The sequence below is a fragment of the Lates calcarifer genome, unplaced genomic scaffold (genome assembly GCF_001640805.2).
Source record: "Lates calcarifer isolate ASB-BC8 unplaced genomic scaffold, TLL_Latcal_v3 _unitig_1959_quiver_1416, whole genome shotgun sequence".
NCBI classification, from domain to species: Eukaryota; Metazoa; Chordata; class Actinopteri; family Centropomidae; genus Lates; species Lates calcarifer.
This window is the reverse complement of record NW_026115877.1, coordinates 12,501-36,457: the sequence shown is the minus strand read 5'-3', so window position 1 is coordinate 36,457 and position 23,957 is coordinate 12,501. Positions and strand designations below refer to the sequence as shown.

Sequence of the window (23,957 nt, the reverse complement as noted above, 5' to 3'; positions counted from 1 at the left end):
GTAAGTGAGACCAAGATGTGCGAACAAACCTGCTTTATGAATGTTATCTTCAAAGCAGCTTTCCAGGCGCTTCACCAGGGGATACGACATCTATATTTTTCAACGATGTTGAGTTTGGCCCCAAGCTCCAAGTCCTCCGTCTGCTCGATGTACGTCCTCAGGGCTAAGAAGGCAGTTTGACTTCTCTTTGCGAAGGAGCGAATGAGGGGATCCTTGATGACTGAAGGAAGAGAAAATTCAACATGAATGTCAGATGTCAGTGTGTCTTGTTTTTAAAAAGGGGAAATAAATGGGAGGATAAATACATATTTTTATGAGTCTTACATCTTGGTTGATGGTCTGGCTCTTGGCCCTTCATCAGATGCCAGATGTCCAGGATTTTATCCAGGCCGATATTTTTGACATTCTGAAGGAAAAGGAAGTCCTGTTAGCACTTCAACCATATGATAATTTTGACCATTTTCATTATTCACAACTACTGAATGCATTCTCCAAACGTCGTTCTTATCAGGCTAGAAATCAATCAGACAGTAAGGGTAAACAGCTCTTAAGGCAGGATTAACCAATTTTTTTAACGGTACATGCTTTACAATAATGACTTTAAATAAAGAATTCAAATTTAGCAAAGGTGGTAGAAAGTTTGATATAAAAACAGATGACACTCTGACATTTATATATATTAAATATGAAGCTACAGACAGCAGCAGGCTAGCTTAGCTAGCTTAGTATTATCACAGTAAACAAGGAGAAAATGCTAGCCTGGACGTAAAAACAGCAATTCACTAGCAGATTTTGTCACCTGGACAAGTGTGTTCTCTTTTGTGGCTGACAATTTTATTTATATAGGGCCAATTCACAACAGACGTTATCTCGAGGCACTGTACATATAGAGCAGGTCTGGACGGTACTCTTTATCTTATAAAATTTACAAAAAGATTTGCTGTTAAACTCTTTAACTTGTTCCTGCCTGCATCTGCATTTGTGTCTCCATCCTATCTGCATACATCAGTATGCAATGTGACAGTTAAGAGTGGTATCAATCTTCACATCTAATGCTAGCAGGAAAGAAGAAAGAAAGTGAACAGGCGTATTCCCATTTCAAAGGCTATAAAGCTGAAACATCAGAGGTTTTCATATCAGATAGTAAGGCATGTTTCCCTTGAATTTTTTGCACTCACATCACACAGACACAAACAAGTGGTTGAAGTCAAGTATATCAACAGATGTAATGCCATGATGAAAATTATTGCTACTACTACTTTGTTGTACACTCACTCCTATGAAGTGGATCCGGCACTGTGGTTGGCATCCGTCAGCTACAGCTACACTGAACACACTGAGATTAGATCTCGACAAGATGGCTATCTTCCCCCGGTTGTGACTCACACCGGTCTCCATAGCCTCTGCAACTTTGACTGCAGTCTCGTCACATACACCCCCTACAGAATGGACATGCAGCACACACACATAGGGGACAGTTAGAGGAATGCTAAATTTCTAAAAAGACAGAATATCAAAAGGACAAAACATCTGCAGTATTTACCCTTCTGCTTTCCTCCTACAAGAATCTTCTCAACTTTCTTGCACACTTTTAGGATGGTGGCACCCACATAAGCGATCTCAGCACCAAACCGAAAGCTCTAGACAATCACATTAGGGTGACAAAGTCATTGGTCTGATTATCACTCAGTATAAAATAAATAACACTGTCTGGCATTTTTTTCTGAATCTCTGCAGGAACATGGTTGATGAAACATTACACTTAGTATCATTAACATGTTGTCACTTCTTGTAAACTGGAAAGGAGTTATCTGTGGGCTACACCAAACACTTTTTTTATCTGATTCTAGAGAATCTGTGCTATAAGTCATGCTGCTATTAGCAATAATATATATTTAATATCTCTGTTATTATGCTTAATTATTTATGGCATTTTGCCTTTATTTGATAGTAGCAATCAAGGAAACATGAAGAGAGGTAGAGAGGGTACGACATGTAATAAAGCTCCCAGCTGAATCCAAACCAAAAAGTTTGGATTTATGAGCCACTGGAGATACTGATTTCACTGGAGACAGTGAGTGTGTGTGTCCATTTAGAATGTTTCTCTGAAAAGAAAAGGCAGTGCTGCATCCCAGTGCTTCATCAAAAAACCCTGTATGTGGGTGTCAGAGATGAAGTGCACACACTTTATCATACACACACTGATTCCAGCCATATGTGTAAGAAATCTATACAGTGTATTATGGTTTGACCAATCAGAACCATGATGAGGAGGAGCAAGAGGGGGCTTCATTTTTTGGCACAAAATGCCTCAACTGGATGCCAGTTGATATTTTCTATCCATTTATAGAAAAAAAAAATCAATGAAATTTTAATAATCTTGAATACTATTGCTGATGCAATAAGAAATGCAGTGAGACATTCACAGAAATTAACCTCCTGTGCAAAAAGTTAATCTTTGCCTGTTTGGGTATACCTGTGTCAGGTAGTAGATGTGTGTGTGGTCAACAACATTCAGGGCATTGACAGCTCCTTTGAAGGTGTAGATCTGCTGGTGAGGATCTCCAACCAGGATTTTAGCACACCGCTGAGACAGCAGCACATCCATGATGGCTGTGATGGAACAAAGGAAGAAGACACCATCAAAAATCACCAATTGTGCTTGTGCACAATCTCTCAGGGCTGTGTAACAGTCACTGAAACATTACCTGGGAGTGCAGTCCTGGGACTCATCGATGAAAATGACATCGTATTTGTCAGACAGGCAGGGCCTTGGTTCTTGGAGCTGCCATAACTTAAGGTAACCTGGGAATGAAAAGCCTCCCAGTGACCACCAGTACTCCGTCTAATATTACTTGGAATATATTTACTCATTTACAGGTTGGCGTACCATCATGAGTCATGTGATAGGCTTCTATTTTTGTCTCATTTGAGATCCCTTCATTTTGTTCCCAGATCATCTGCGCATCCTGGACCAAACAACTAGGATTTCACAGTAAAAGAAAACAGTTTAAATGCCTTTGCTCATTATTTATTTAAACTGAAAGCACATGTGTCAGCTCTATACATAATGTGTACCGGTCTTTCAGCAATGTTTATGCCCATCCTATTGCCAGTTTTAGTTACGTGGGCAAAAGGGACATGTTCGATGGTGATGTGCTCATCTGTTGAAGCCATGAAGGCGTTGAGAGTTGTGATTACTACTTTGGCTTTGACCAAAGCCACCTCGGCCTTCAGGCAGAACAGAGCTGATGGTAAATGGCTTCAGGTTCCAGGTCAGCTTTCCGACGAAAATGATACCTGTCTCAGAAACAGGGGAGGAGATGTTGTTTTAAAAATGAAGAATACCAGATGTACCTCAGATGAAAGATTAGCTTCTAAAGAAATTACTGCCAACGAACCAAATGTATGATAGATAACAGTGAAGAGCAGTTTACGTCTTTGTTGTACAGACCACACGTCAATATGAAACTTTTTTCCCAGCAGAAATCAGTTAAGCAACCAGTGTTTTCAGTCTGATCAGGCCTTATCTATACACCACAAGTTCAAACAAATTTGACTTGATGATACACTTTAACTTAAATTGTGTGTGTGTGTGGGGGGGGGGGGGGGGGGGGGTTTATTGGTAGCAATATTGCCTTGGTCAGGACTATATACTGAACAGCATGTGGGGCGTACGTAATTTATATCATAGATATCCATAATATAAATATGATTAATAGAGCACAGAGACATGCCACAGCTGTTGTCTTTCTGTCCATAGTCTGTCTTTATGGTCACACACAAAAAAATCTAAGTGTATGACAACCACTGGGGACTACCGAGGGGAAAACTTGTATTCTCACTTCAGTCCAATGTCCCTGTAGGCCAACGAGTGGACAGTCTTGCAGTCCACGTTCCTGGGGAAGCGGCGCTGTGCCCTCACAAGCCACTGACTTATTGAAGGCCACATACAAGAAGCGGAGGTGTGGCCGATGCTCAGCATACTTCACCAATGTGGTCGTCTTTCCTGTACCTGTGATGGACAGCAGTGACTTTTAAGCACTGACAACTATGGACCTATCATATCTGACAATAACATGTATCACAGGTGACCTGATTGCAAGTTGGCAGTTCTGAGCACCTCAGTTCACACTAGAAGGGGCTGAGGGAATCAAAGTGCTACACACAGCTCGACAATGAAATAAGATTTTACTGATTTGAAATGGCAGTCAATGTTGATATTGTGCCTGGCTGCCATGAATCATGAACCCTGGCTGCCAAAAATGTATCATTAACTTTTCACATCTACAGTGAAATGAGCAAAATGACACACAGACATTCATTCTGTGACAAAGACTATTTATCTTTTACAATGTATTTCTGAAGCTATACCTCATGACACGCAGCTCAAAGAGATCTGTCACTACATGTTAAACAGGGATATAGAATTATGGATAAACTGTCTGAAGGGAAATAATGCCCCCTGGTGACGTTTCAAATATTTTATAGTCATGCGTTTGTTTTACATGCACAGGATGTGATAGACACTGTGGTGGGCTAAAATAGTTAAATCTGTGCTCTCCATAAACAGAATCCAAATAACAACTTCAGTGGCGAGAGATACCCCATATTAATATGTTCTTTGTTGCGTTAAGGGTTGGAGAATGTGGACCACTAATGCGTGATGAGCAACAGTGGCCATCACACAGCTACCTCAGCATACCTGCAAAAGCTATGATCTTGACCACATGGTCTTCCTGGATGTCATGGCTGAGGACCCGCTGCTGTTCACTGGTGAGCTGAATCTGAGGCCGCCTAACACACACACACACACACACACACACACACACACACACACACACACACACACACACACACAAAATGATGACTGTTAAAAACAGAATGGGCTCCCTGGTCACCAGATCTAAATCCACAGAACACCTCTAGGATGTGGTACATCAGGAGAATGGCAGCATGAATTATGCGATGTAACCATGTGAATATGGAGTTGAATCTCACAGGAAACATCTTGTGGAATATGGATATGTATGTGGATGATGCGGATATGAAAATATCTTCAAATGAAATTCAAGACTTTCTGATACCCTCCCAGGCCTTTTAATGTGGAACTGAATTATGTGCTTTTTAAGACTTTTCAAGACCTGCAGATACACTTGGTGAAAAACAAACCTTGAGCTCTTTAACTTGACTGAACCTTCAGTGAGTTCATGATTATAAAGAAATTAGGAATGCTTAACACAGCAGGATGCACTTATGTCTAACGTATATCAGTGAAAGTGATGAATTTTGGACTTCACCTGCTCTGACTAGAGCTAACAGAAAAGGGACCGTTCTCCATCAGGTGAAGTACGTAGTAGATGTTGTAATGCAACCTGAGGAGGGAGGAAAAAACAAACATCACAGAGAGGCTGACAAGAAGTGAGGAATGATGTGTGAATATAATTGCTGACACTTACCTGTCACTTATCTGGATGCTATTCCTCGTTAAAGAAAGTAACATCATGGCCATGTGGCTGAGGTACTCTGTGATGGCGGTGTTTGACATGCAGCCAGTGAGCAGAGACACCAAGGCCTGCACATCACCAACATTCTCACTTAGGATCAGTATCACAGCCATGGCTGCGTATGGGTTTGGACCCTGGAGATCACACATGAATGATGTGAAGATAGCAGACATTTATACACATTTTTTCCCTATAATTACCAAGGGAATTTAGTGTTTTACTTGTGTGTGTGAGTCATACCTCAATGCCAAGGTTAAAGCATTTCTGAATATCAGGAATACGTAATCTCATGGAAGCCTCAGCCTGAGGAAAAAGGCGATGTTTCTTAACACGCCTCAGAACGTCCTCCGGATTCACCCGCTCTCCTACCTTATGCTGAGCCATTAAACTGACCAAGACACGCGCGCGCACACACATACATACACACACACACAGACAGGATAATATCACAGTGAACATTCAAAAATATCTGCTCAGATTTATATTCAGCCATTTAACTGAAACTGATCCACAGTGACTCACAGTGAAACCAAGATTATAGAGAAAATAAAGAAAATAATTAATACAAACATTACAAAGCAGTGACGAGACTCTTTTTTATGTTATGGAAATCCTAAGTGTCTCCTTACTAAGGAAATGTAGACTTACACAACAAGGTGTCGTATGCTGTGTTGTCGCATTGCTTGATTTGTTATGCCGCTGTTCATCAGGATGGATAAGATCTCTTGCATTGTATTCTTCTCTCTCATCATGTAGCGGTAGTACTGTTTCTTAAAGGGCACAAACTATGAAAAGGAACATGAGATATTCACACAACAGCTAAGTTAATTCAGTGCTTTTAAGTGGAATAAAAACCTGCTAAAACTCATTTCTGCAGTTAGTAAACAAATTACTGAAGTAATGTTAGTTAATTTCTACATTGGAGCTCACAACTCCTGCGGCTAAAATAAAAAAATAGTAACATAATACAACTCAGTTTAACCTTGGTGTCCTGGACAATGTTCCTCCAGCGATGGCAGACGAGGCAGACACTGCGGTAGAGGTCCTGTGCAGGGAGGAGGCATAGCACCTCCCTCAGCACCTCCTCTGGAAGGTCATCTATGCAGCCCTGGGGCTGCTGCAGGACTTTGCTGCTGCCTAGGAGCCCATAGTGGGCATCAGGGAGGGCCTCCACCTCCTCTTCCTCATTGTGAATGTCACTGTCACATAGATTAAATTCATCATCAACTCCAAACATCTCTGCTGTCATTCCTTCCAGATAATCCACCTCTTCTTCCTCTTCCTCCTCCTCCTCCTCCTCCTCCTCTTCTGGCACCACTGCAGCAGCTAAAAGACTGGCATCGTCAATCTCCTCCTCCTCCCGAGGCTCTGTCACCATTGCAGCAGCTAACAAGCTTGCATCGTCCATCTCATCCACCTCCTTTGCCTGAGACTCTGGCAGCAATGGGGCAGCTAACAAGCTGACATCGTCGTCATCGTCATCCTCATCATCCTCCATTAGTCCATTTGTGCATGTGGAGGAGCAGGGCTTGGGGGATTTGTTCGGACTGGAGTGGATGACTCTTGTCACAGAGAAGTAATCGTTGATACCCCTCTGTATTCCAGCAGGACTTCCTGAGGCAGATGCTGATGGTATATGGAGTGAGAGAGAGGACATGGATTCAGTGTCTAACATCAATTTTATGACTACGACACTTAAAAAATAGGCACTCAACAAAATTATTTTTGTAGATATTTTCATGCACAGGTTTCACCCTGTCTGTTGTCAGCTTTTCAAGAGTGTGTAAGAGAAAATTTACAGCAGATTACCGCACTTCTGTCGCTTGGTGGGTGTCCTTGGGTAAAGCCCCCTGTTGGGATCGCGGTGGCCATGCGCCTGGTTAAGAACATGGGGCTGGGTAAGGGCATTAGTCCCCTCTGCACTTTGTTCCAGCTCGTTTGCACTCAGGTGCCTCCTCTTGGCCTTCCCTTGGAAACCAAACAAGATACAGTCACAAACATGCCAGTTTTGCACTAATCACCACCCAGTCTGTCCTTTGATAAAATGTTGGTTCCCCCTTTAACTCTACACAGGTGATGAAAGTAATTTTCTAACATCCAAATAAACTACAAACCTATGAAATGTGACCTGTGAATGTTGGTTAAGTTTAGAATCTATTTATAGTCCAAATGCAGCCACCGTCAAAGGCTTTCGTATCCTGAAAAGTAATTCTTATTATTATGAAGCACAGAATTTGTCCTGTATTGGCTATGAAGATGATCAACTTCAACGTTTGTGTGTCCAAGTTCTGCGTTATCGTTACTCGTATCTGGTTCTGATGGCGACCCCAAACAAACACAGAAATCACTACATACCGCTAAGAAGTACTACTACGAATCATGACTTTACTTACCTTTGACGGCCACCTCCATCTTCGTGTGTACTAGCGCATCACTCTTTCAGAAAATAAGCCAAGCTGAAACATAACTAAGCAGAAACGCCGTCGTCCTACCGCTCATTAGCTTGTGCTAGAACCCAGAGTCGAGGCGTTGGCGTCAGGACTACACGGCAGTAAACAACGACTGCTAGCTTGTTTAACGTTACACTTTCACTTTCTTCTCCCCTAAGTTTGCAACTGCCAACCTGTCCGAAAACTCAACTGTGACACACTCGTTCGTTTTAACATATTAACTAACGCCAACACTAACTTAATTGTGTATTTATCGTGATAAAACACACCATCCAGCAAGGCTATGATTTTGTTAAGACTTCGGAAGTTTGTGTTGGTAAAGAAATCATATGATTGGCCCGCGTTTTGTTCCTCTTTGAATCTTATTGGCAGTTGGAAAACTATCTTAAAGGCGCATTATGGCCACCTACTGGACTGGAGTGTGGAGCAGTACATCGGCAGGAAACAATAGAAAGAAGTGCTTTAGTCTCAAAGAAAGTTAGTTGAATAAATAATGTTGCCTACTTTCTACATTAATCATAAGTAATAATCATTAAGAAGGTGCAAAGAGTCCACGTATTGAAAATTAATGACATACACGAGGGAAATATGACCTATGTTTAAATACACTTTAAAATGCTATACTGCGCACTCTTATATAGATCATATTACACATCAAACACTTGATTTGTTCAAATCCTACACAAGAACTCAGCCTTTGCTCTCATAAAAAGTGTAGCACATTAATCTGCAGCTGTAAATACATGTCAAAACCTGTTGTCTCCTACCTGTTCTTGTAAGAGATTGATATAGCTCGTAACCAAAGTATCGCTCTCGTGCTCTATCGTGCAGGTGTTTTCAATTTAATATGAGATTAAGTTTATAATACAACAGGTAGTCCCTGCTAAAACCAGGTCCCACCGAGATTTGAACTCGGATCGCTGGATTCAGAGTCCAGAGTGCTAACCATTACACCATGGAACCGCTTCAACATTGCGTTCATCTTGAGTTCGTTGAACTCGTGTTATATGGCAGGCTAGTACATGACAAAAGTCGTGTTTTTTTTTTTTTTTTTTTTTTTTTTTTTTTGTGTGTGTGTGTGTGTGTGTGTGTGTGTATATATATATATATAGATATATACATGCAGTCAGGATGGCCGAGCGGTCTAAGGCGCTGCGTTCAGGTCGCAGTCTCCCCTGGAGGCGTGGGTTCGAATCCCACTTCTGACAGCACACCTTTTCATCTCAGCATCGCCTGTAGTCTGGCACCATACTGGTAAATTCTGAGAGTCTGTTTCATCTCAGTTTCATCATATGGTGTATAAAGTAATGATGCGCTGATCAAGCACATAGAAAGTGATATATGTCATATCTGTAGTTAATGAAAAGCCTCCACAGTATTTGAAATCACACATATCTACACATCTAATCTAAATTAATTCATGAAATCAATGTCTGAATAGCTGGATAAGAGTATATGAATACACAAATGAGGTTGTGTCCATATATTTTACCAGTTATTTTGATTTCATAAAGAAATGCAGTATCCTTATTCCTGGGGGGCAGTAACCTCTCACACAATGCCACAATGATTCCACTGTTTTGAAATGTGATCTTCTGTTTACAGTATCTATCAATAGTTGTTTAGAGGAGAGGGACAAATATCCTCCTGTGTCATTGTTACTGAAGAGCCTGGCAGAAAAGAACACGTTTCTTACATGTAGAGGTTCCATGGTGTAATGGTTAGCACTCTGGACTCTGAATCCAGCGATCCGAGTTCAAATCTCGGTGGGACCTGAAAATGTGATGCACATTTGATGCACCGCTCGGCCATCCTGACTGCGTCTGTGTGTGTCGGTATGTTTATTTGTGTGTGTGAACACAGCACACCTGCCTTAACTGCTATGTACAGTCTGTCATTGTAAACATCACAAAATTAATCACAGTGAAAAGTTTTGTCACTGTTGTCCCTCCCCCACTCTGCCCCCCAAACATACAGACACACTCTGACACAGTCAGGATGGCCGAGCGGTCTAAGGTGCTGCGTTCAGGGTGCAGTCTCCCCTGGAGGCGTGGGTTCGAATCCCACTTCTGACAGCACACCTTTTCATCTCAGCAGCATTGTACTGCCACTGCAGTGAAAAGGTGTGAGGGTGTCTGTTCCATGTGTAGCTCTGTACATGTTGCATATTGTGTTGTTGAGTGGACCAGCTGGTAAAGCACATAGACAGTGACAGAGTGACAGTGAAAAGTTTTGTCATTGTTTCTGAAGAGCCTGGCAGAAAAGAACATGTCTCTTACATGTAGTGGTTCCATGGTGTAATGAAATCAGGTGATTTAATCTGCTCACTGAGACTCTCAGGAAATACAACCACATGCAGAATGGGTTCGAATCCCACTTCTGACAGCACACCTTTTCATCTCAGCAGTGTCAGTTACATGTATCAATGGTGCAGGAAGATGTCTGTGCTGCTGCTGTAAAGAATGGTCGTTAGATACAATAAACTGTAACTGTGAACACTTCGAACATCATCTTTCAAAACAACGGAATCATTGTGGCATTTCCCACTCTACACTTGATTGTGAATATAGCGTGACACGTGTTGATGTCTTTAATCACAGTGAAAAGTTATGTCATTGTCGTTGAAGTGTCTCACAGAAGTCTTCTTGTAGTGGTTCCATGGTGTAATGGTTAGCACTCTGGACTCTGAATCCAGCGATCCGAGTTCAAATCTCGGTGGAACCTGATTTTAACAGGTCCACTGCTGTACCATGCACTGAATCTGGTATTTGTTAAACACTATGTGAAAACAATTAATTGGTCCTGAGCAATAAGGTATTATTCACTCAATGAAATCAATAAAAAAAAACTGCTAATTATTAATAATTACCGAAAGTCAGAAAATAATACAAACAAACCAGCTAATCAAGACAGCAGTTTGGTCTGGTAGTGATATATAGCAATGTTTCTGGTTAAACAAGAAGGATCTTGTGTGTGATGATTAGCACTGTGGACTGTACAGCAGACACTGATAAATTATTGATTCTCACTGATGAGTTGTTGTTTTTTTTTTGCCTGAAAAACATTAAATCATATTTATTTATTTTATATTCATATTTTACATAAATACTCTGCATATTTTTATATATCTCTTTATATTTTTTTATTTTCTATCTATGCACACACCATGAACTGATGCGTTTAGAAATAGTATTCAAACATGTAACCATACTCTTTATTGACCAAACATTACGTTGTTAAATATCATCAGATATGACTGGACTAATTGTGTAGGTGTGATTGTAAATAGTGTGAAGGCTGTTTGGTAAATTCAGCAGATCATTAACTAAGCAGCACTCACAGAAAATGCACTGTCAGTTGTTCACTGGTCTTTGCTGCTCTCTAGTGGATGTTGTCAGTACAAGACTGACATGAAATCTGTCACTGTCTATGTGCTTTACCAGCTGGTCCACTCAACAACACAACATGCAACATGTACAGAGCTACACATGGAACAGACACCCTCACACCTTTTCACTGCAGTGGCAGTACAATGCTGCTGAGATGAAAAGGTGTGCTGTCAGAAGTGGGATTCGAACCCACGCCTCCAGGGGAGACTGCGACCTGAACGCAGCGCCTTAGACCGCTCGGCCATCCTGACTGTGTCAGAGTGTGTCTGTATGTTTGGGGGGCAGAGTGGGGGAGGGACAACAGTGACAAAACTTTTCACTGTGATTAATTTTGTGATGTTTACAATCACAGACTGTACATAGCAGTTAAGGCAGGTGTTGCTGTGTTCACACGCAAGTGTAGAGTGGGAAAAGGGAAAACCTCCCCTCCCCCACTCTGCCCCCAAAAATAAACATACAGACACCTTCAGACACAGTCAGGATGGCCGAGCGGTCTAAGGCGCTGCGTTCAGGTCGCAGTCTCCCCTGGAGGCGTGGGTTCGAATCCCACTTCTGACAGCACACCTTTTCATCTCAGCAGTGTCAGTTACATGTATAAATGGTGCAGGAAGATGTCTGTGCTGCTGCTGTAAAGAATGGTCGTTAGATACAGTAAACTGTAACTGTGAACACTTCGAACATCATCTTTCAAAACAACGGAATCATTGTGGCATTTCCCACTCTACACTTGATTGTGAATATAGCGTGACACGTGTTGATGTCTTTAATCACAGTGAAAAGTTATGTCATTGTCGTTGAAGTGTCTCACAGAAGTCTTCTTGTAGTGGTTCCATGGTGTAATGGTTAGCACTCTGGACTCTGAATCCAGCGATCCGAGTTCAAATCTCGGTGGAACCTGATTTTAACAGGTCCACTGCTGTACCATGCACTGAATCTGGTATTTGTTAAACACTATGTGAAAACAATTAATTGGTCCTGAGCAATAAGGTATTATTCACTCAATGAAATCAATAAAAAAAACTGCTAATTATTAATAATTACTGAAAGTCAGAAAATAATACAAACAAACCAGCTAATCAAGACAGCAGTTTGGTCTGGTAGTGATATATAGCAATGTTTCTGGTTAAACAAGAAGGATCTTGTGTGTGATGATTAGCACTGTGGACTCAGACTCCAGTGATATGAGTTTAAATCTCAGTGGAACCTTATTAAAGTGAATTTAGACTGAAAAGACCATGGTAGTGTTGTTACATTCACACTGCGAGCCTTAGTGCTCAGTTCAGATTCACGGCTCCCCCCTGTGTGCCACACTGGAGTCATATCAGAGCACCATCAGTGGCAGACTGAGACCACTGAGGAGCACTACAGAACATGCTGTCACAACCCATCCCCTGTGTGACTTTCATTTCCTGTTTTATTTTGAAATCACTTCACTCTTTTGTGTCTTTTGTGGTTTTTACTTCCTGCCTCTATGTGTTTTCCCGCCTGTTTTCTATCACACCTGTGTCTCGTTTGTTAATCATTAACCTGTGTATATGTAGTCCTGTCTTCACTCTTTAAGTTTGATGGAATATTGTGTTGTGTTGTGTTGTGTTGTGTTGTGTTGTGTTGTGTTGTGTTGTGTTGTGTTGTGTTGTGTTGTGTGACAGGTGCACAATTAAATTAAAGTGTAACATTTATTATTATTATTGAAGATTTTCAATACCTTTGGTCCTGATAAGTTGGTTAACCTGGGATAAAAACTGATCTTTCAGTGAGAGAGGGAGTGACACGTGAGTTACATTTACAATCATTAAACAAACGCTGTTATGTTGTATACTGTTTCATATGCAACTGATCAACATAAACAACCCTGTGTGTGTTGGTTCCATGGTGTAATGGTTAGCACTCTGGACTTTGAATCCAGTGATCTGAGTTCAAATCTCAGTGGAACCTGGTTTAAAGTTTGGTTAAAGGCAAAGCTGAGCCAGTGAAATACTCCCCAAGAAATCTACCTTAAGTAACCCAATGTACATTGGTGTGTTTCAAGGTTTATCAGATACCACACTCACCCACTGTGAGCACTGTACAGCAGACACTGATAAATTATTGATTCTCACTGATGAGTTGTTTTTTTTTTTTTTTGCCTGAAAAACATTAAATCATATTTATTTATTTTATATTCATATTTTACATAAATACTCTGCATATTTTTATATATCTCTTTTCAGGGGAGACTGCGACCTGAACGCAGCGCCTTAGACCGCTCGGCCATCCTGACTGCGTCTGTGTGTGTGAACACAGCACACCTGCCTTAACTGCTATGTACAGTCTGTCATTGTAAACATCACAAAATTAATCACAGTGAAAAGTTTTGTCATTGTTTCTGAAGAGCCTGGCAGAAAAGAACATGTCTCTTACATGTAGTGGTTCCATGGTGTAATGAAATCAGGTGATTTAATCTGCTCACTGAGACTCTCAGGAAATACAACCACATGCAGAATGGGTTCGAATCCCACTTCTGACAGCACACCTTTTCATCTCAGCAGTGTCAGTTACATGTATCAATGGTGCAGGAAGATGTCTGTGCTGCTGCTGTAAAGAATGGTCGTTAGATACAGTAAACTGTAACTGTGAACACTTAGAAAATCATCTTTCAAAACAACGGAATCATTGTGGCATGTCCCACTCTACACTTGATTGTGAACATAGCATGACACGTGTTGAAATGTACAAGTCTCCAAATGTGCTGACAGCTCTGAGCATCACTACAAACACACACTGTAACTTGTCCAGTGTAAAGCAGTTTATTATAGACAGAAAGCACTGACGTTAACATTAGCATCAGTAACATTCATCTTTAAATAACATCAGCAGACAGTTGTCAGTTATGACATGTTGTGGTGCTGCAGCAGGTGAGCAGGACATCATGGGCTGCTCGTCCTCACTGGAAATCAATAAAGACAGACAAGTAGAATAAGAGTTAATAACCTCAGCAACACAACAGGTGAAGAATTCAACAATATATGAGTTTTAATGATTGAATGAAATAAATGTAAACTCATCTTTTTAAATGAGAGCGTTCACTCTGCATGCTGTCTCCTTCTCCCTTCAACTCCTCTCCTCTTCTCTCTCTGAAAGACTAATGACAGATGAGGGGAAACAACTGTTAATAACTTCATCAGAATGATGTAAAAAGAAAATTATATATAATTCAGAAAACAATACATAATAAATGTGTACTTATCTTTTTAATAAGAAGGCTCACAGTGAATGGTGTCTCCTCTGGTTGTCACTCGTCTCGTCTGGTCTCTGACTCGTTTCTCTTCATGTTGTTTCATCTCTTTTCTCTAAAAGACAAGTGGAGGACAAGGGAAGGTGACAGTTCATAAACAACTTCAGCACCAGGAAAAACTTTTCATCTGTGTAGGAACTCTGATAATAACATAAAATAAACATGTACTTATCTTTCTGTAAAAGAGAGTTTACAGAGCTCTGTACTGCATCCTCCCTCCTCTCCTCTAAAAAACAAGTGACAGATAAGAAGAAATAACAGTTAATAACTTCATCAAAATGATGTATAAAGAAGAATTATTTATCATCATAGAATTGTTGATGAAGACATATAATGAATGTAAACTTATCTTTTTTAATAAGAGGGTTCACAGTGCATCAGTCTCCTCAGCCCTGGTCTGGTCTGGTCTCCTCTCTTTGTTCCTCATGTTGTTTTGTGTCCTCTCTCTGAAAGACAAATGTCAGATAAGGAAGCTAACAGTTAATAATCAGCTTCAGCACCAGAGGAACTTTTCATCTGTGTAGAAATTCTGATAATAAGAATATATATGTAAACTTATCTTTTTTAGTAAGAGGGCTCACAGTCCATGGTGTCCTGTCTCCTTGTCCCTGGTCTGGTCTGGTCTGGTCTGTTCCTCATGTTGTTTTCTCTCTCTAAAAGGCAAAAGACAGATAAGAAAAGTTAAACTTAATAAACAACTTGAGCACCAGAGGAACTTCTCATCTGTGTAGGAATTCTGATAATAATAACACAACTACTACTACTATTATTAATAATAATAATAATAATAATAATAAATTTAAACTTGTCTTTTTTTAAATGAGAGTTTACAGAGCTGACAGATAAGAAATAACAGTTAATAACTTCATGAATTATTTATCATCATGTACAATTCTGATAATAATATACATGTAAACTTATGTTTTTTAATAAGAGGGCTCACAGTCCATGGCGTCCTGTCTCCTCGTCCCTGGTCTGGTCTGGTCTGGTCTGTTCCTCATGTTGTTTTCTCTCTCTAAAAGGCAAAAGACAGATAAGAAAAGTTAAACTTCATAAACAACTTGAGCACCAGAGGAACTTCTTGTCTGTGTAGGAATTCTGATGAGATTCAAATGTAAACTTACCATTTTATAATAAGAGGTTTGACAGTGCATGGTGTCTCCTCTGCTGGTCTCATCTGGACTCTTCTTCTCTTTCTAAAAGACAAACAGCAGATAAGAGGAAACAAGTTAAAACCTCCAGATGTTTCTAATGATTCGATTATTTAGAAACATGTCACTACACTTGAACACAAACTGAAGATTACAGCTTTTATAGCCAACACTCACCTGTTGTCCACTCTGTCCACCACTGGCTGGTCTGGTTGGCTGAGAAGTGCAGGTGAGGTGAAGCTCTTCACTCTCTGTTGCTGCTGTTCTTGTCTTTTCCTGCTTCTTCTCTCAGCCTGTTCTTCCTCGTCGACCTGGATCATGAGTGTTTTCAGGCTCTGACTCTGTCCCTGCAGCTGTTGTTACAGGTCTTCTCAGTCCTAGCTCAGACTTGACTCTGAAGCTTGTGATGCTAGTGATGAGTCAGTGCCATTAATGAGGCAAATTAGAGTTTCCAATTCATCCAGTTTGGAAAAAATCAGGTGACAGTCTTTGGAGAGAGCTCCTCTCTCAAGAGTTCCTGGAAGCTCCCTCATGTTTTGTACAATATCAGACACAGGCCAGCACCAAGAAAGAAAGAAAGGTGCAGGAAGCACCAAAAACACTGACCTGTGTACCAGGATGAAATCAACTATATACATATTTACAATAACAGCCCTGCCAGACGCATTGGTCCAACAGGAGCTGCTTAATGTCTGCTTGGAGCATGAGAACTGGTGGAGGATGGTGTTAGATCCAGTCACACTCTCAAGCGCTTCTTTGGTGGAGAGAAGCTGCTGCTGCTGGTGGTGGTGGTGGTGGAGGTGTTGGAGGTGGACGTGGTCTCCTCCCTCTTCCTCTTTGACTGAGTCATCGCACACTGTGCCGACTTCTCTGTGAACTGACAGAGGACAGACATGAGAGTGTGTCCGTCTGAGCTGTAGTCGGTCACTCTCCAGCGGTTGGTCAGCTCTGTGCTGTCGGTCCTGAACACAGTGGAGATGACTCTGGTGACACTGCTGCTGTCAGACTCCACGGTGCGGACACAGTTCCTACGGTCCGCCCTCAATGCTGCGAGCTCCGCCTTCTCGGGAAGAGGTGGAAACAGTATGTGTGAAGAGCAGGAGCCTGCAGCGGGCACCATCATACCTGCTGGTGCTTCTGTAAGAGGAGATGGTGTCGCATTCTCCCCCTGCCTCTGCCCGGCCTTGGCAAACGGTGTAGCCATGAGGCGTGGGCGGAGAAATCCCTCCAGAGGAACTGAGGGGAAGTCCTTGGAACCTGTAACGAGGCTGTGGTACAGGCTCGCTATGGACTTGGACATGGAGTTGATGGTTGATCTGCTGAGAGGACGGTTCCTCAGGTTTGTCACAATCAGCTGAACAACTTGATTGTGCCTCAGCAGATCAGCTGAATGGAAAGAAAAAGGAAAACATGAGTCACATTAGTCATGACGTGATCAGACTGATTAAAGCCTGGATTCAAATCTGGAGTTAACTGAGCAGTCATGACTTTAAAGCTCTCTGTCCCAACAAATTAAAAACTTAAGCAGCTTTAAGCAAAAATGGATTTTCCTAGTGGATTTACATTGACAGGGCTTCAGGTCTAAATCACAGGTTAAGTCAGAAATCAATTAATTACTTAATCAATAAATGCTTTGATATCATGTTTCCACCAGGGTTAGAATAAACAGGTTTGGATTTATGGATGTGATGCTTTAATCCCGCACCTACAGTTAAAACACACAAACTCAACCGTCCACATATGAAAACCAAGGCCTCAGGTTGACCACACTGACGTCAGATGATTGCCTCTGGCTCGTTCCCATAAGTTTAAACGGTGCGTGCAACATATACAACTTTTAGCATCTTTTAAAAAAATGTCCTGTCGCCATCTTTGTCCTATAGTTTTAACATGAACTCGACGACACTTGTGCACCCTCTCAAAACTGCTGTGTTTCTTGAACACAACATCAATATTCAGACATTTTCCACCTGTTATATGCACACTCATGAAATTTGGTCGTCAATAATAATTTACACTAAAATAACAGGTGTGACTCAGGTGTAACGGTTAATGTTGGTCTTGAATGTGTGGACTATGATTTACCATAGCGGTCATCCAGCACACGGACGATGCCTAAGGTCAGCAGGTGCTTCTCTCGGTGGAAACCAGTGGAGGGCATTTTTTTTGTCACTTTGACGGTTTGTGTTGTCCACGAAGAAGATGTTCGCTTTTACAGTCGAAGAGTTTCAACTTGTGTCGGCGCTCAGGTGTAGAATGATGAAATTAGAATGATTAGCTGTGTTTTTATAGAGACAGCTCTACACGTCATCATCACCATGACTTCAGTGACAGAAAGCAGAAGTTACATTCCATTTTTATAATGCGAAGAGCTGAAAGTATAATATTTATAATAAATATAAAATATGTTATTTTTAAACTGTTAATCAATCAATAGAACAATATTTTGATAATTGATTAATGAATGATTGATTTGTTGAGAGATTCCAGGGGTAAATAACGAATAAATAAAATAACATAAACAATGAGAGATTTAAAATTTACTGAAGGATGACAGGCTTTTGATTTGAATTAATTCATTAACACAGCCTCATTTAAGTATTCATTTCAGCACTTATTTAACAATTCAATTATTGATTTCACGATGTAACATCATTTCTTCAATATTTATTATGAGCATTGATTTTTCCGCATTTACTATTTATTGATCTGCATCATCAGTTATCAATAATAAGTCACTGTTGCACTTCATGACACATTTTTCTATTGTGTGAAATATCTTTGGCCCTGATAGTTTGGTTAAGATGGGATAAAAACTGATCTGAAATGTGTGAGTTACATTTACAGTCAGTAAACTTTGCCTTTTGTTGTTGCTGTTTTCATGGTGTGATGGTTACAGCTCTGCCCTTTGTATCCAGTGATCTGAGTTCAAATCTCAGGGGAACCTGATTTAAAGTTTGGTTACAGATGGAGACCTTACAAGGCAATGCTGAGCTACTGAAATATCATCCAGGAAATTCAGTCTGAGTAACCTGACCCGTTTTGGCATCTCAGACAACAAACCAGCTTTTTGGTTATTACCAGCCTTTTACATTTTTAAATGTTCTTTTGTAATGTCACAGGACATGTCTCCATCTAATGTAATGAGGAGTAGAAGTGGCTTTGACATTTCACCTGGAAATGTCAGAAGTTGGTGAGATAAAAATCTCTTTTTTACATGTTTACATTGAAATAAAATGCATGTGCATGAATATATATATATATAAAGTATATTTGGCTTAAAGACACATTTTGTTTTCATTTACTTACTAAAGTAGTGGGGCATTTTGTTCATTGCCTCAGGGCAACATTGTGCAGTTAGACCACTTTTATTAAGGTGGTTATTAACTGTGGTTCTGGGGATCCCCTGCCCTGCATGTTTTAGATGCATCCCTGCTCCAACACACCTGATTCAGATGATCGGCTTGTTATCAGCTGCAGCAGATAATACCCAGTTGATCACATGAATCTGGTGTGTTGAAGTCAGAATGGGGATTCCCAGGACCAGGATTGAGAACCACCATGTTTGGAGAGCATTGGGTGATGAGCTGTATAATTATGACAATAGTCAAACCATGTACTAACATTTACAACACTTTTTTAATGGGAAGGAGGAATGTTATTGGACAGTTAGAGTCATTCCTTCAGACAGTGAGGACAGTGAGTTTGATGAGAGTGACAATGAGGAAGAGTGGACCCCACCATCAGATCTGAGGTCAGAGGTCAAGGTCAGGGACGACTAACTGTATCATGACTGGACTAATTGTGTAGGTGTGATTGTAAACAGTGTGAAGGCTGTTTGGTAAATTCAGCAGATCATTAACTAAGCAGCACTCACAGAAAATGCACTGTCAGTTGTTCACTGGTCTTTGCTGCTCTCTAGTGGATGTTGTCAGTACAAGACTGACATGAAATCTGTCACTGTCTATGTGCTTTACCAGCTGGTCCACTCAACAACACAACATGCAACATGTACAGAGCTACACATGGAACAGACACCCTCACACCTTTTCACTGCAGTGGCAGTACGATGCTGCTGAGATGAAAAGGTGTGCTGTCAGAACACGTCTCTTACATGTAGTGGTTCCATGGTGTAATGGTTAGCACTCTGGACTCTGAATCCAGCGATCTGAGTTCAAATCTCGGTGGGACCTGCTGCTTCCAAAGGCCTTGCTGGTCGTACCTCTCACAAAATGTGATGCACAAGCAGAAAAGGAGTTTAGGGCCACGGTGAATTTTTTTCTATCCCAACCCCCAAAAACAAACACACTGCATCTCTTAATGAAATCAGGTGATTTAATCTGCTCACTGAGACTCTCAGGAAACAAAGCCACAGGCAGTCAGGATGGCCGAGCGGTCTAAGGCGCTGCGTTCAGGTCGCAGTCTCCCTTGGAGGCGTGGGTTCGAATCCCACTTCTGACAGCACACCTTTTCATCTCAGCAGTGTCAGTTACATGTATAAATGGTGCAGGAAGATGATGGCTGACCTCCTCCCAGTTGCCTGGAGTGTGACCACTATGGTTGCAGCCCTGGACTAAAACAAATTTGTACTAAGACAAAGCAAGAAATACACCTTTTAATTAAAGAGCAAGATCCTTCTTGTTTAACCAGAAACATTGCTATATATCACTACCAGACCAAACTGCTGTCTTGATTAGCTGGTTTGTTTGTATCATTTTCTGACTTTCAGTAATTATTAATAATTAGCAGTTTTTTTTATTGATTTCATTGAGTGAATAATACCTTATTGCTCAGGACCAATTAATTGTTTTCACATAGTGTTTAACAAATACCAGATTCAGTGCATGGTACAGCAGTGGACCCCTGTTAAAATCAGGTTCCACCGAGATTTGAACTCGGATCGCTGGATTCAGAGTCCAGAGTGCTAACCATTACACCATGGAACCACTACAAGAGGATTTCTGTGAGACACTTCAACGACAATGACATAACTTTTCAGTGTGATTAAAGACATCAACACGTGTCACGCTATATTCACAATCAAGTGTAGAGTGGGAAATGCCACAATGATTCTGTTGTTTTGAAAGCTGATTTTCTAAGTGTTCACAGTTACAGTTTACTGTATCTAACGACCATTCTTTACAGCAGCAGCACAGACATCTTCCTGCACCATTTATACATGTAACTGACACTGCTGAGATGAAAAGGTGTGCTGTCAGAAGTGGGATTCGAACCCACGCCTCCAGGGGAGACTGCGACCTGAACGCAGCGCCTTAGACCGCTCGGCCATCCTGACTGTGTCTGAAGGTGTCTGTATGTTTATTTTTGGGGGCAGAGTGGGGGAGGGGAGGTTTTCCCTTTTCCCACTCTACACTTGCGTGTGAACACAGCAACACCTGCCTTAACTGCTATGTACAGTCTGTGATTGTAAACATCACAAAATTAATCACAGTGAAAAGTTTTGTCACTGTTGTCCCTCCCCCACTCTGCCCCCCAAACATACAGACACACTCTGACACAGTCAGGATGGCCGAGCGGTCTAAGGCGCTGCGTTCAGGTCGCAGTCTCCCCTGGAGGCGTGGGTTCGAATCCCACTTCTGACAGCACACCTTTTCATCTCAGCAGCATTGTACTGCCACTGCGGTGAAAAGGTGTGAGGGTGTCTGTTCCATGTGTAGCTCTGTACATGTTGCATGTTGTGTTGTTGAGTGGACCAGCTGGTAAAGCACATAGACAGTGACAGATTTCATGTCAGTCTTGTACTGACAACATCCACTAGAGAGCAGCAAAGACCAGTGAACAACTGACAGTGCATTTTCTGTGAGTGCTGCTTAGTTAATGATCTGCTGAATTTACCAAACAGCCTTCACACTGTTTACAATCACACCTACACAATTAGTCCAGTCATATCTGATGATATTTAACAACGTAATGTTTGGTCAATAAAGAGTATGGTTACATGTTTGAATACTATTTCTAAACGCATCAGTTCATGGTGTGTGCATAGATAGAAAATAAAAAATATAAAGAGATATATAAAAATATGCAGAGTATTTATGTAAAATATGAATATAAAATAAATAAATATGATTTAATGTTTTTCAGGCAAAAAAAAAAAACAAAACTCATCAGTGAGAATCAATAATTTATCAGTGTCTGCTGTACAGTGCTCACAGTGGGTGAGTGTGGTATCTGATAAACCTTGAAACACACCAATGTACGTTGGGTTACTTAAGGTAGATTTTTTGGGGAGTATTTCACTGGCTCAGCTTTGCCTTTAACCAAACTTTAAACCAGGTTCCACTGAGATTTGAACTCAGATCACTGGATTCAAAGTCCAGAGTGCTAACCATTACACCATGGAACCAACACACACAGGGTTGTTTATGTTGATCAGTTGCATATGAAACAGTATACAACATAACAGCATTTGTTTAATGATTGTAAATGTAACTCACGTGTCACTCCCTCTCTCACTGAAAGATCAGTTTTTATCCCAGGTTAACCAACTTATCAGGACCAAAGGTATTGAAAATCTTCAATAATAATAATAAATGTTACACTTTAATTTAATTGTGCACCTGTCACACAACACAACACAACACAACACAACACAACACAACACAACACAACACAACACAACACAACACAACATTCCATCAAACTTAAAGAGTGAAGACAGGACTACATATACACAGGTTAATGATTAACAAACGAGACACAGGTGTGATAGAAAACAGGCGGGAAAACACATAGAGGCAGGAAGTAAAAACCACAAAAGACACAAAAGAGTGAAGTGATTTCAAAATAAAACAGGAAATGAAAGTCACACAGGGGATGGGTTGTGACAGCATGTTCTGTAGTGCTCCTCAGTGGTCTCAGTCTGCCACTGATGGTGCTCTGATATGACTCCAGTGTGGCACACAGGGGGGAGCCGTGAATCTGAACTGAGCACTAAGGCTCGCAGTGTGAATGTAACAACACTACCATGGTCTTTTCAGTCTAAATTCACTTTAATAAGGTTCCACTGAGATTTAAACTCATATCACTGGAGTCTGAGTCCACAGTGCTAATCATCACACACAAGATCCTTCTTGTTTAACCAGAAACATTGCTATATATCACTACCAGACCAAACTGCTGTCTTGATTAGCTGGTTTGTTTGTATCATTTTCTGACTTTCAGTAATTATTAATAATTAGCAGTTTTTTTTATTGATTTAATTGAGTGAATAATACCTTATTGCTCAGGACCAATTAATTGTTTTCACATAGTGTTTAACAAATACCAGATTCAGTGCAGATGGTACAGCAGTGGACCCCTGTTAAAATCAGGTTCCACCGAGATTTGAACTCGGATCGCTGGATTCAGAGTCCAGAGTGCTAACCATTACACCATGGAACCACTACAAGAGGATTTCTGTGAGACACTTCAACGACAATGACATAACTTTTCAGTGTGATTAAAGACATCAACACGTGTCACGCTATATTCACAATCAAGTGTAGAGTGGGAAATGCCACAATGATTCTGTTGTTTTGAAAGCTGATTTTCTAAGTGTTCACAGTTACAGTTTACTGTATCTAACGACCATTCTTTACAGCAGCAGCACAGACATCTTCCTGCACCATTTATACATGTAACTGACACTGCTGAGATGAAAAGGTGTGCTGTCAGAAGTGGGATTCGAACCCACGCCTCCAGGGGAGACTGCGACCTGAACGCAGCGCCTTAGACCGCTCGGCCATCCTGACTGCATGTGGTTTTGTTTCCTGAGAGTCTCAGTGAGCAGATTAAATCACCTGATTTCATTAAGAGATGCAGTGTGTTTGTTTTTGGGGGTTGGGATGGAAAAAATCTTCATTTGGCCCTAAACTCCGTCCCTCACCCCACTCCACCAAAACATACAATAAAACAAACACACTGCATTTCTCAGTGAAAGCAGAAGAACTAATGAGATTCATCTGCTCCCTTTCACCCTGAGGCACAGCAGACACAGTCAGGATGGCCGAGCGGTCTAAGGCGCTGCGTTCAGGTCGCAGTCTCCCCTGGAGGCGTGGGTTCGAATCCCACTTCTGACAGCATACCTTTTCATCTCAGCAGTGGTAAGGTGTAAGGGTATCTGTGTCAAAGTCTTTGACTCTAAAGTCAACAAAAGTAAACAACAGTTTTGAACCTGGCTTTAT

General features: G+C 41.0%; 2 protein-coding genes and 18 non-coding genes across 20 annotated transcripts; 11 read left to right on the top strand and 9 right to left on the bottom strand.

The window, feature by feature from the left end:
• Positions 1 to 76: 76 nt before the first annotated feature.
• On the bottom strand, positions 77 to 8,303 carry LOC108891414 (F-box DNA helicase 1-like; the record flags this gene model as incomplete). Its single annotated transcript, XM_018688542.2, is given in 19 exon segments — positions 77 to 220; positions 325 to 406; positions 1,276 to 1,439; positions 1,544 to 1,640; positions 2,477 to 2,613; positions 2,704 to 2,805; positions 2,891 to 2,982; positions 3,068 to 3,213; positions 3,215 to 3,280; positions 3,812 to 3,919; positions 3,921 to 4,015; positions 4,706 to 4,797; positions 5,301 to 5,375; positions 5,460 to 5,641; positions 5,748 to 5,895; positions 6,156 to 6,292; positions 6,490 to 7,133; positions 7,317 to 7,475; positions 7,901 to 8,303. Coding segments are annotated over 19 exon segments (2,689 nt in total), but the record flags the coding sequence as incomplete, so codon positions are not given.
• Positions 8,304 to 8,848: 545 nt separating this feature from the next.
• Positions 8,849 to 8,920, bottom strand: trnaq-cug (transfer RNA glutamine (anticodon CUG)). The gene has a single exon. It is a non-coding gene; the product is annotated as a tRNA-Gln (tRNA).
• Positions 8,921 to 9,082: 162 nt separating this feature from the next.
• trnal-cag (transfer RNA leucine (anticodon CAG)) lies at positions 9,083 to 9,165 on the top strand. The gene has a single exon. It is a non-coding gene; the product is annotated as a tRNA-Leu (tRNA).
• A 495-nt stretch (positions 9,166 to 9,660) lies between these two features.
• trnaq-cug (transfer RNA glutamine (anticodon CUG)) lies at positions 9,661 to 9,732 on the top strand. Its single transcript has one exon. It is a non-coding gene; the product is annotated as a tRNA-Gln (tRNA).
• A 217-nt stretch (positions 9,733 to 9,949) lies between these two features.
• On the top strand, positions 9,950 to 10,032 carry trnal-cag (transfer RNA leucine (anticodon CAG)). The gene has a single exon. It is a non-coding gene; the product is annotated as a tRNA-Leu (tRNA).
• A 577-nt stretch (positions 10,033 to 10,609) lies between these two features.
• trnaq-cug (transfer RNA glutamine (anticodon CUG)) lies at positions 10,610 to 10,681 on the top strand. The gene has a single exon. It is a non-coding gene; the product is annotated as a tRNA-Gln (tRNA).
• An 833-nt stretch (positions 10,682 to 11,514) lies between these two features.
• Positions 11,515 to 11,597, bottom strand: trnal-cag (transfer RNA leucine (anticodon CAG)). Its single transcript has one exon. It is a non-coding gene; the product is annotated as a tRNA-Leu (tRNA).
• Positions 11,598 to 11,821: 224 nt separating this feature from the next.
• trnal-cag (transfer RNA leucine (anticodon CAG)) lies at positions 11,822 to 11,904 on the top strand. Its single transcript has one exon. It is a non-coding gene; the product is annotated as a tRNA-Leu (tRNA).
• A 267-nt stretch (positions 11,905 to 12,171) lies between these two features.
• Positions 12,172 to 12,243, top strand: trnaq-cug (transfer RNA glutamine (anticodon CUG)). Its single transcript has one exon. It is a non-coding gene; the product is annotated as a tRNA-Gln (tRNA).
• Positions 12,244 to 13,209: 966 nt separating this feature from the next.
• trnaq-uug (transfer RNA glutamine (anticodon UUG)) lies at positions 13,210 to 13,281 on the top strand. The gene has a single exon. It is a non-coding gene; the product is annotated as a tRNA-Gln (tRNA).
• A 2,667-nt stretch (positions 13,282 to 15,948) lies between these two features.
• LOC108891411 (uncharacterized) lies at positions 15,949 to 18,025 on the bottom strand. Its single transcript, XM_018688538.2, has 2 exons — positions 17,857 to 18,025; positions 15,949 to 17,157 (listed from the first exon to the last, which is right to left on the bottom strand). Exons 1-2 carry the CDS (start codon positions 17,930 to 17,932, stop codon positions 16,508 to 16,510), a joined length of 726 nt encoding a protein of 241 aa, XP_018544054.1. The 5' UTR covers positions 17,933 to 18,025; the 3' UTR covers positions 15,949 to 16,507.
• Positions 18,026 to 19,892: 1,867 nt separating this feature from the next.
• Positions 19,893 to 19,964, top strand: trnaq-cug (transfer RNA glutamine (anticodon CUG)). Its single transcript has one exon. It is a non-coding gene; the product is annotated as a tRNA-Gln (tRNA).
• Positions 19,965 to 20,149: 185 nt separating this feature from the next.
• Positions 20,150 to 20,232, top strand: trnal-cag (transfer RNA leucine (anticodon CAG)). Its single transcript has one exon. It is a non-coding gene; the product is annotated as a tRNA-Leu (tRNA).
• A 413-nt stretch (positions 20,233 to 20,645) lies between these two features.
• trnaq-cug (transfer RNA glutamine (anticodon CUG)) lies at positions 20,646 to 20,717 on the bottom strand. The gene has a single exon. It is a non-coding gene; the product is annotated as a tRNA-Gln (tRNA).
• Positions 20,718 to 20,984: 267 nt separating this feature from the next.
• Positions 20,985 to 21,067, bottom strand: trnal-cag (transfer RNA leucine (anticodon CAG)). Its single transcript has one exon. It is a non-coding gene; the product is annotated as a tRNA-Leu (tRNA).
• A 224-nt stretch (positions 21,068 to 21,291) lies between these two features.
• trnal-cag (transfer RNA leucine (anticodon CAG)) lies at positions 21,292 to 21,374 on the top strand. Its single transcript has one exon. It is a non-coding gene; the product is annotated as a tRNA-Leu (tRNA).
• A 692-nt stretch (positions 21,375 to 22,066) lies between these two features.
• On the bottom strand, positions 22,067 to 22,138 carry trnaq-uug (transfer RNA glutamine (anticodon UUG)). Its single transcript has one exon. It is a non-coding gene; the product is annotated as a tRNA-Gln (tRNA).
• Positions 22,139 to 23,103: 965 nt separating this feature from the next.
• trnaq-cug (transfer RNA glutamine (anticodon CUG)) lies at positions 23,104 to 23,175 on the bottom strand. The gene has a single exon. It is a non-coding gene; the product is annotated as a tRNA-Gln (tRNA).
• A 267-nt stretch (positions 23,176 to 23,442) lies between these two features.
• Positions 23,443 to 23,525, bottom strand: trnal-cag (transfer RNA leucine (anticodon CAG)). The gene has a single exon. It is a non-coding gene; the product is annotated as a tRNA-Leu (tRNA).
• A 244-nt stretch (positions 23,526 to 23,769) lies between these two features.
• On the top strand, positions 23,770 to 23,852 carry trnal-cag (transfer RNA leucine (anticodon CAG)). The gene has a single exon. It is a non-coding gene; the product is annotated as a tRNA-Leu (tRNA).
• The last annotated feature ends 105 nt before the right edge of the window (positions 23,853 to 23,957 follow it).

Bases quoted from the DNA above. Each gene is read 5' to 3' on its own strand.
- LOC108891411 (XM_018688538.2), bottom strand. From the start codon at position 17,932: ATGCCCTCCACTGGTTTCCACCGAGAGAAGCACCTGCTGACCTTAGGC. The intron at 17,158-17,856 runs GTAAATCATAGT...CTTTCCATTCAG, and splicing joins TGTGCTGGATGACCGCTATG to CTGATCTGCTGAGGCACAAT.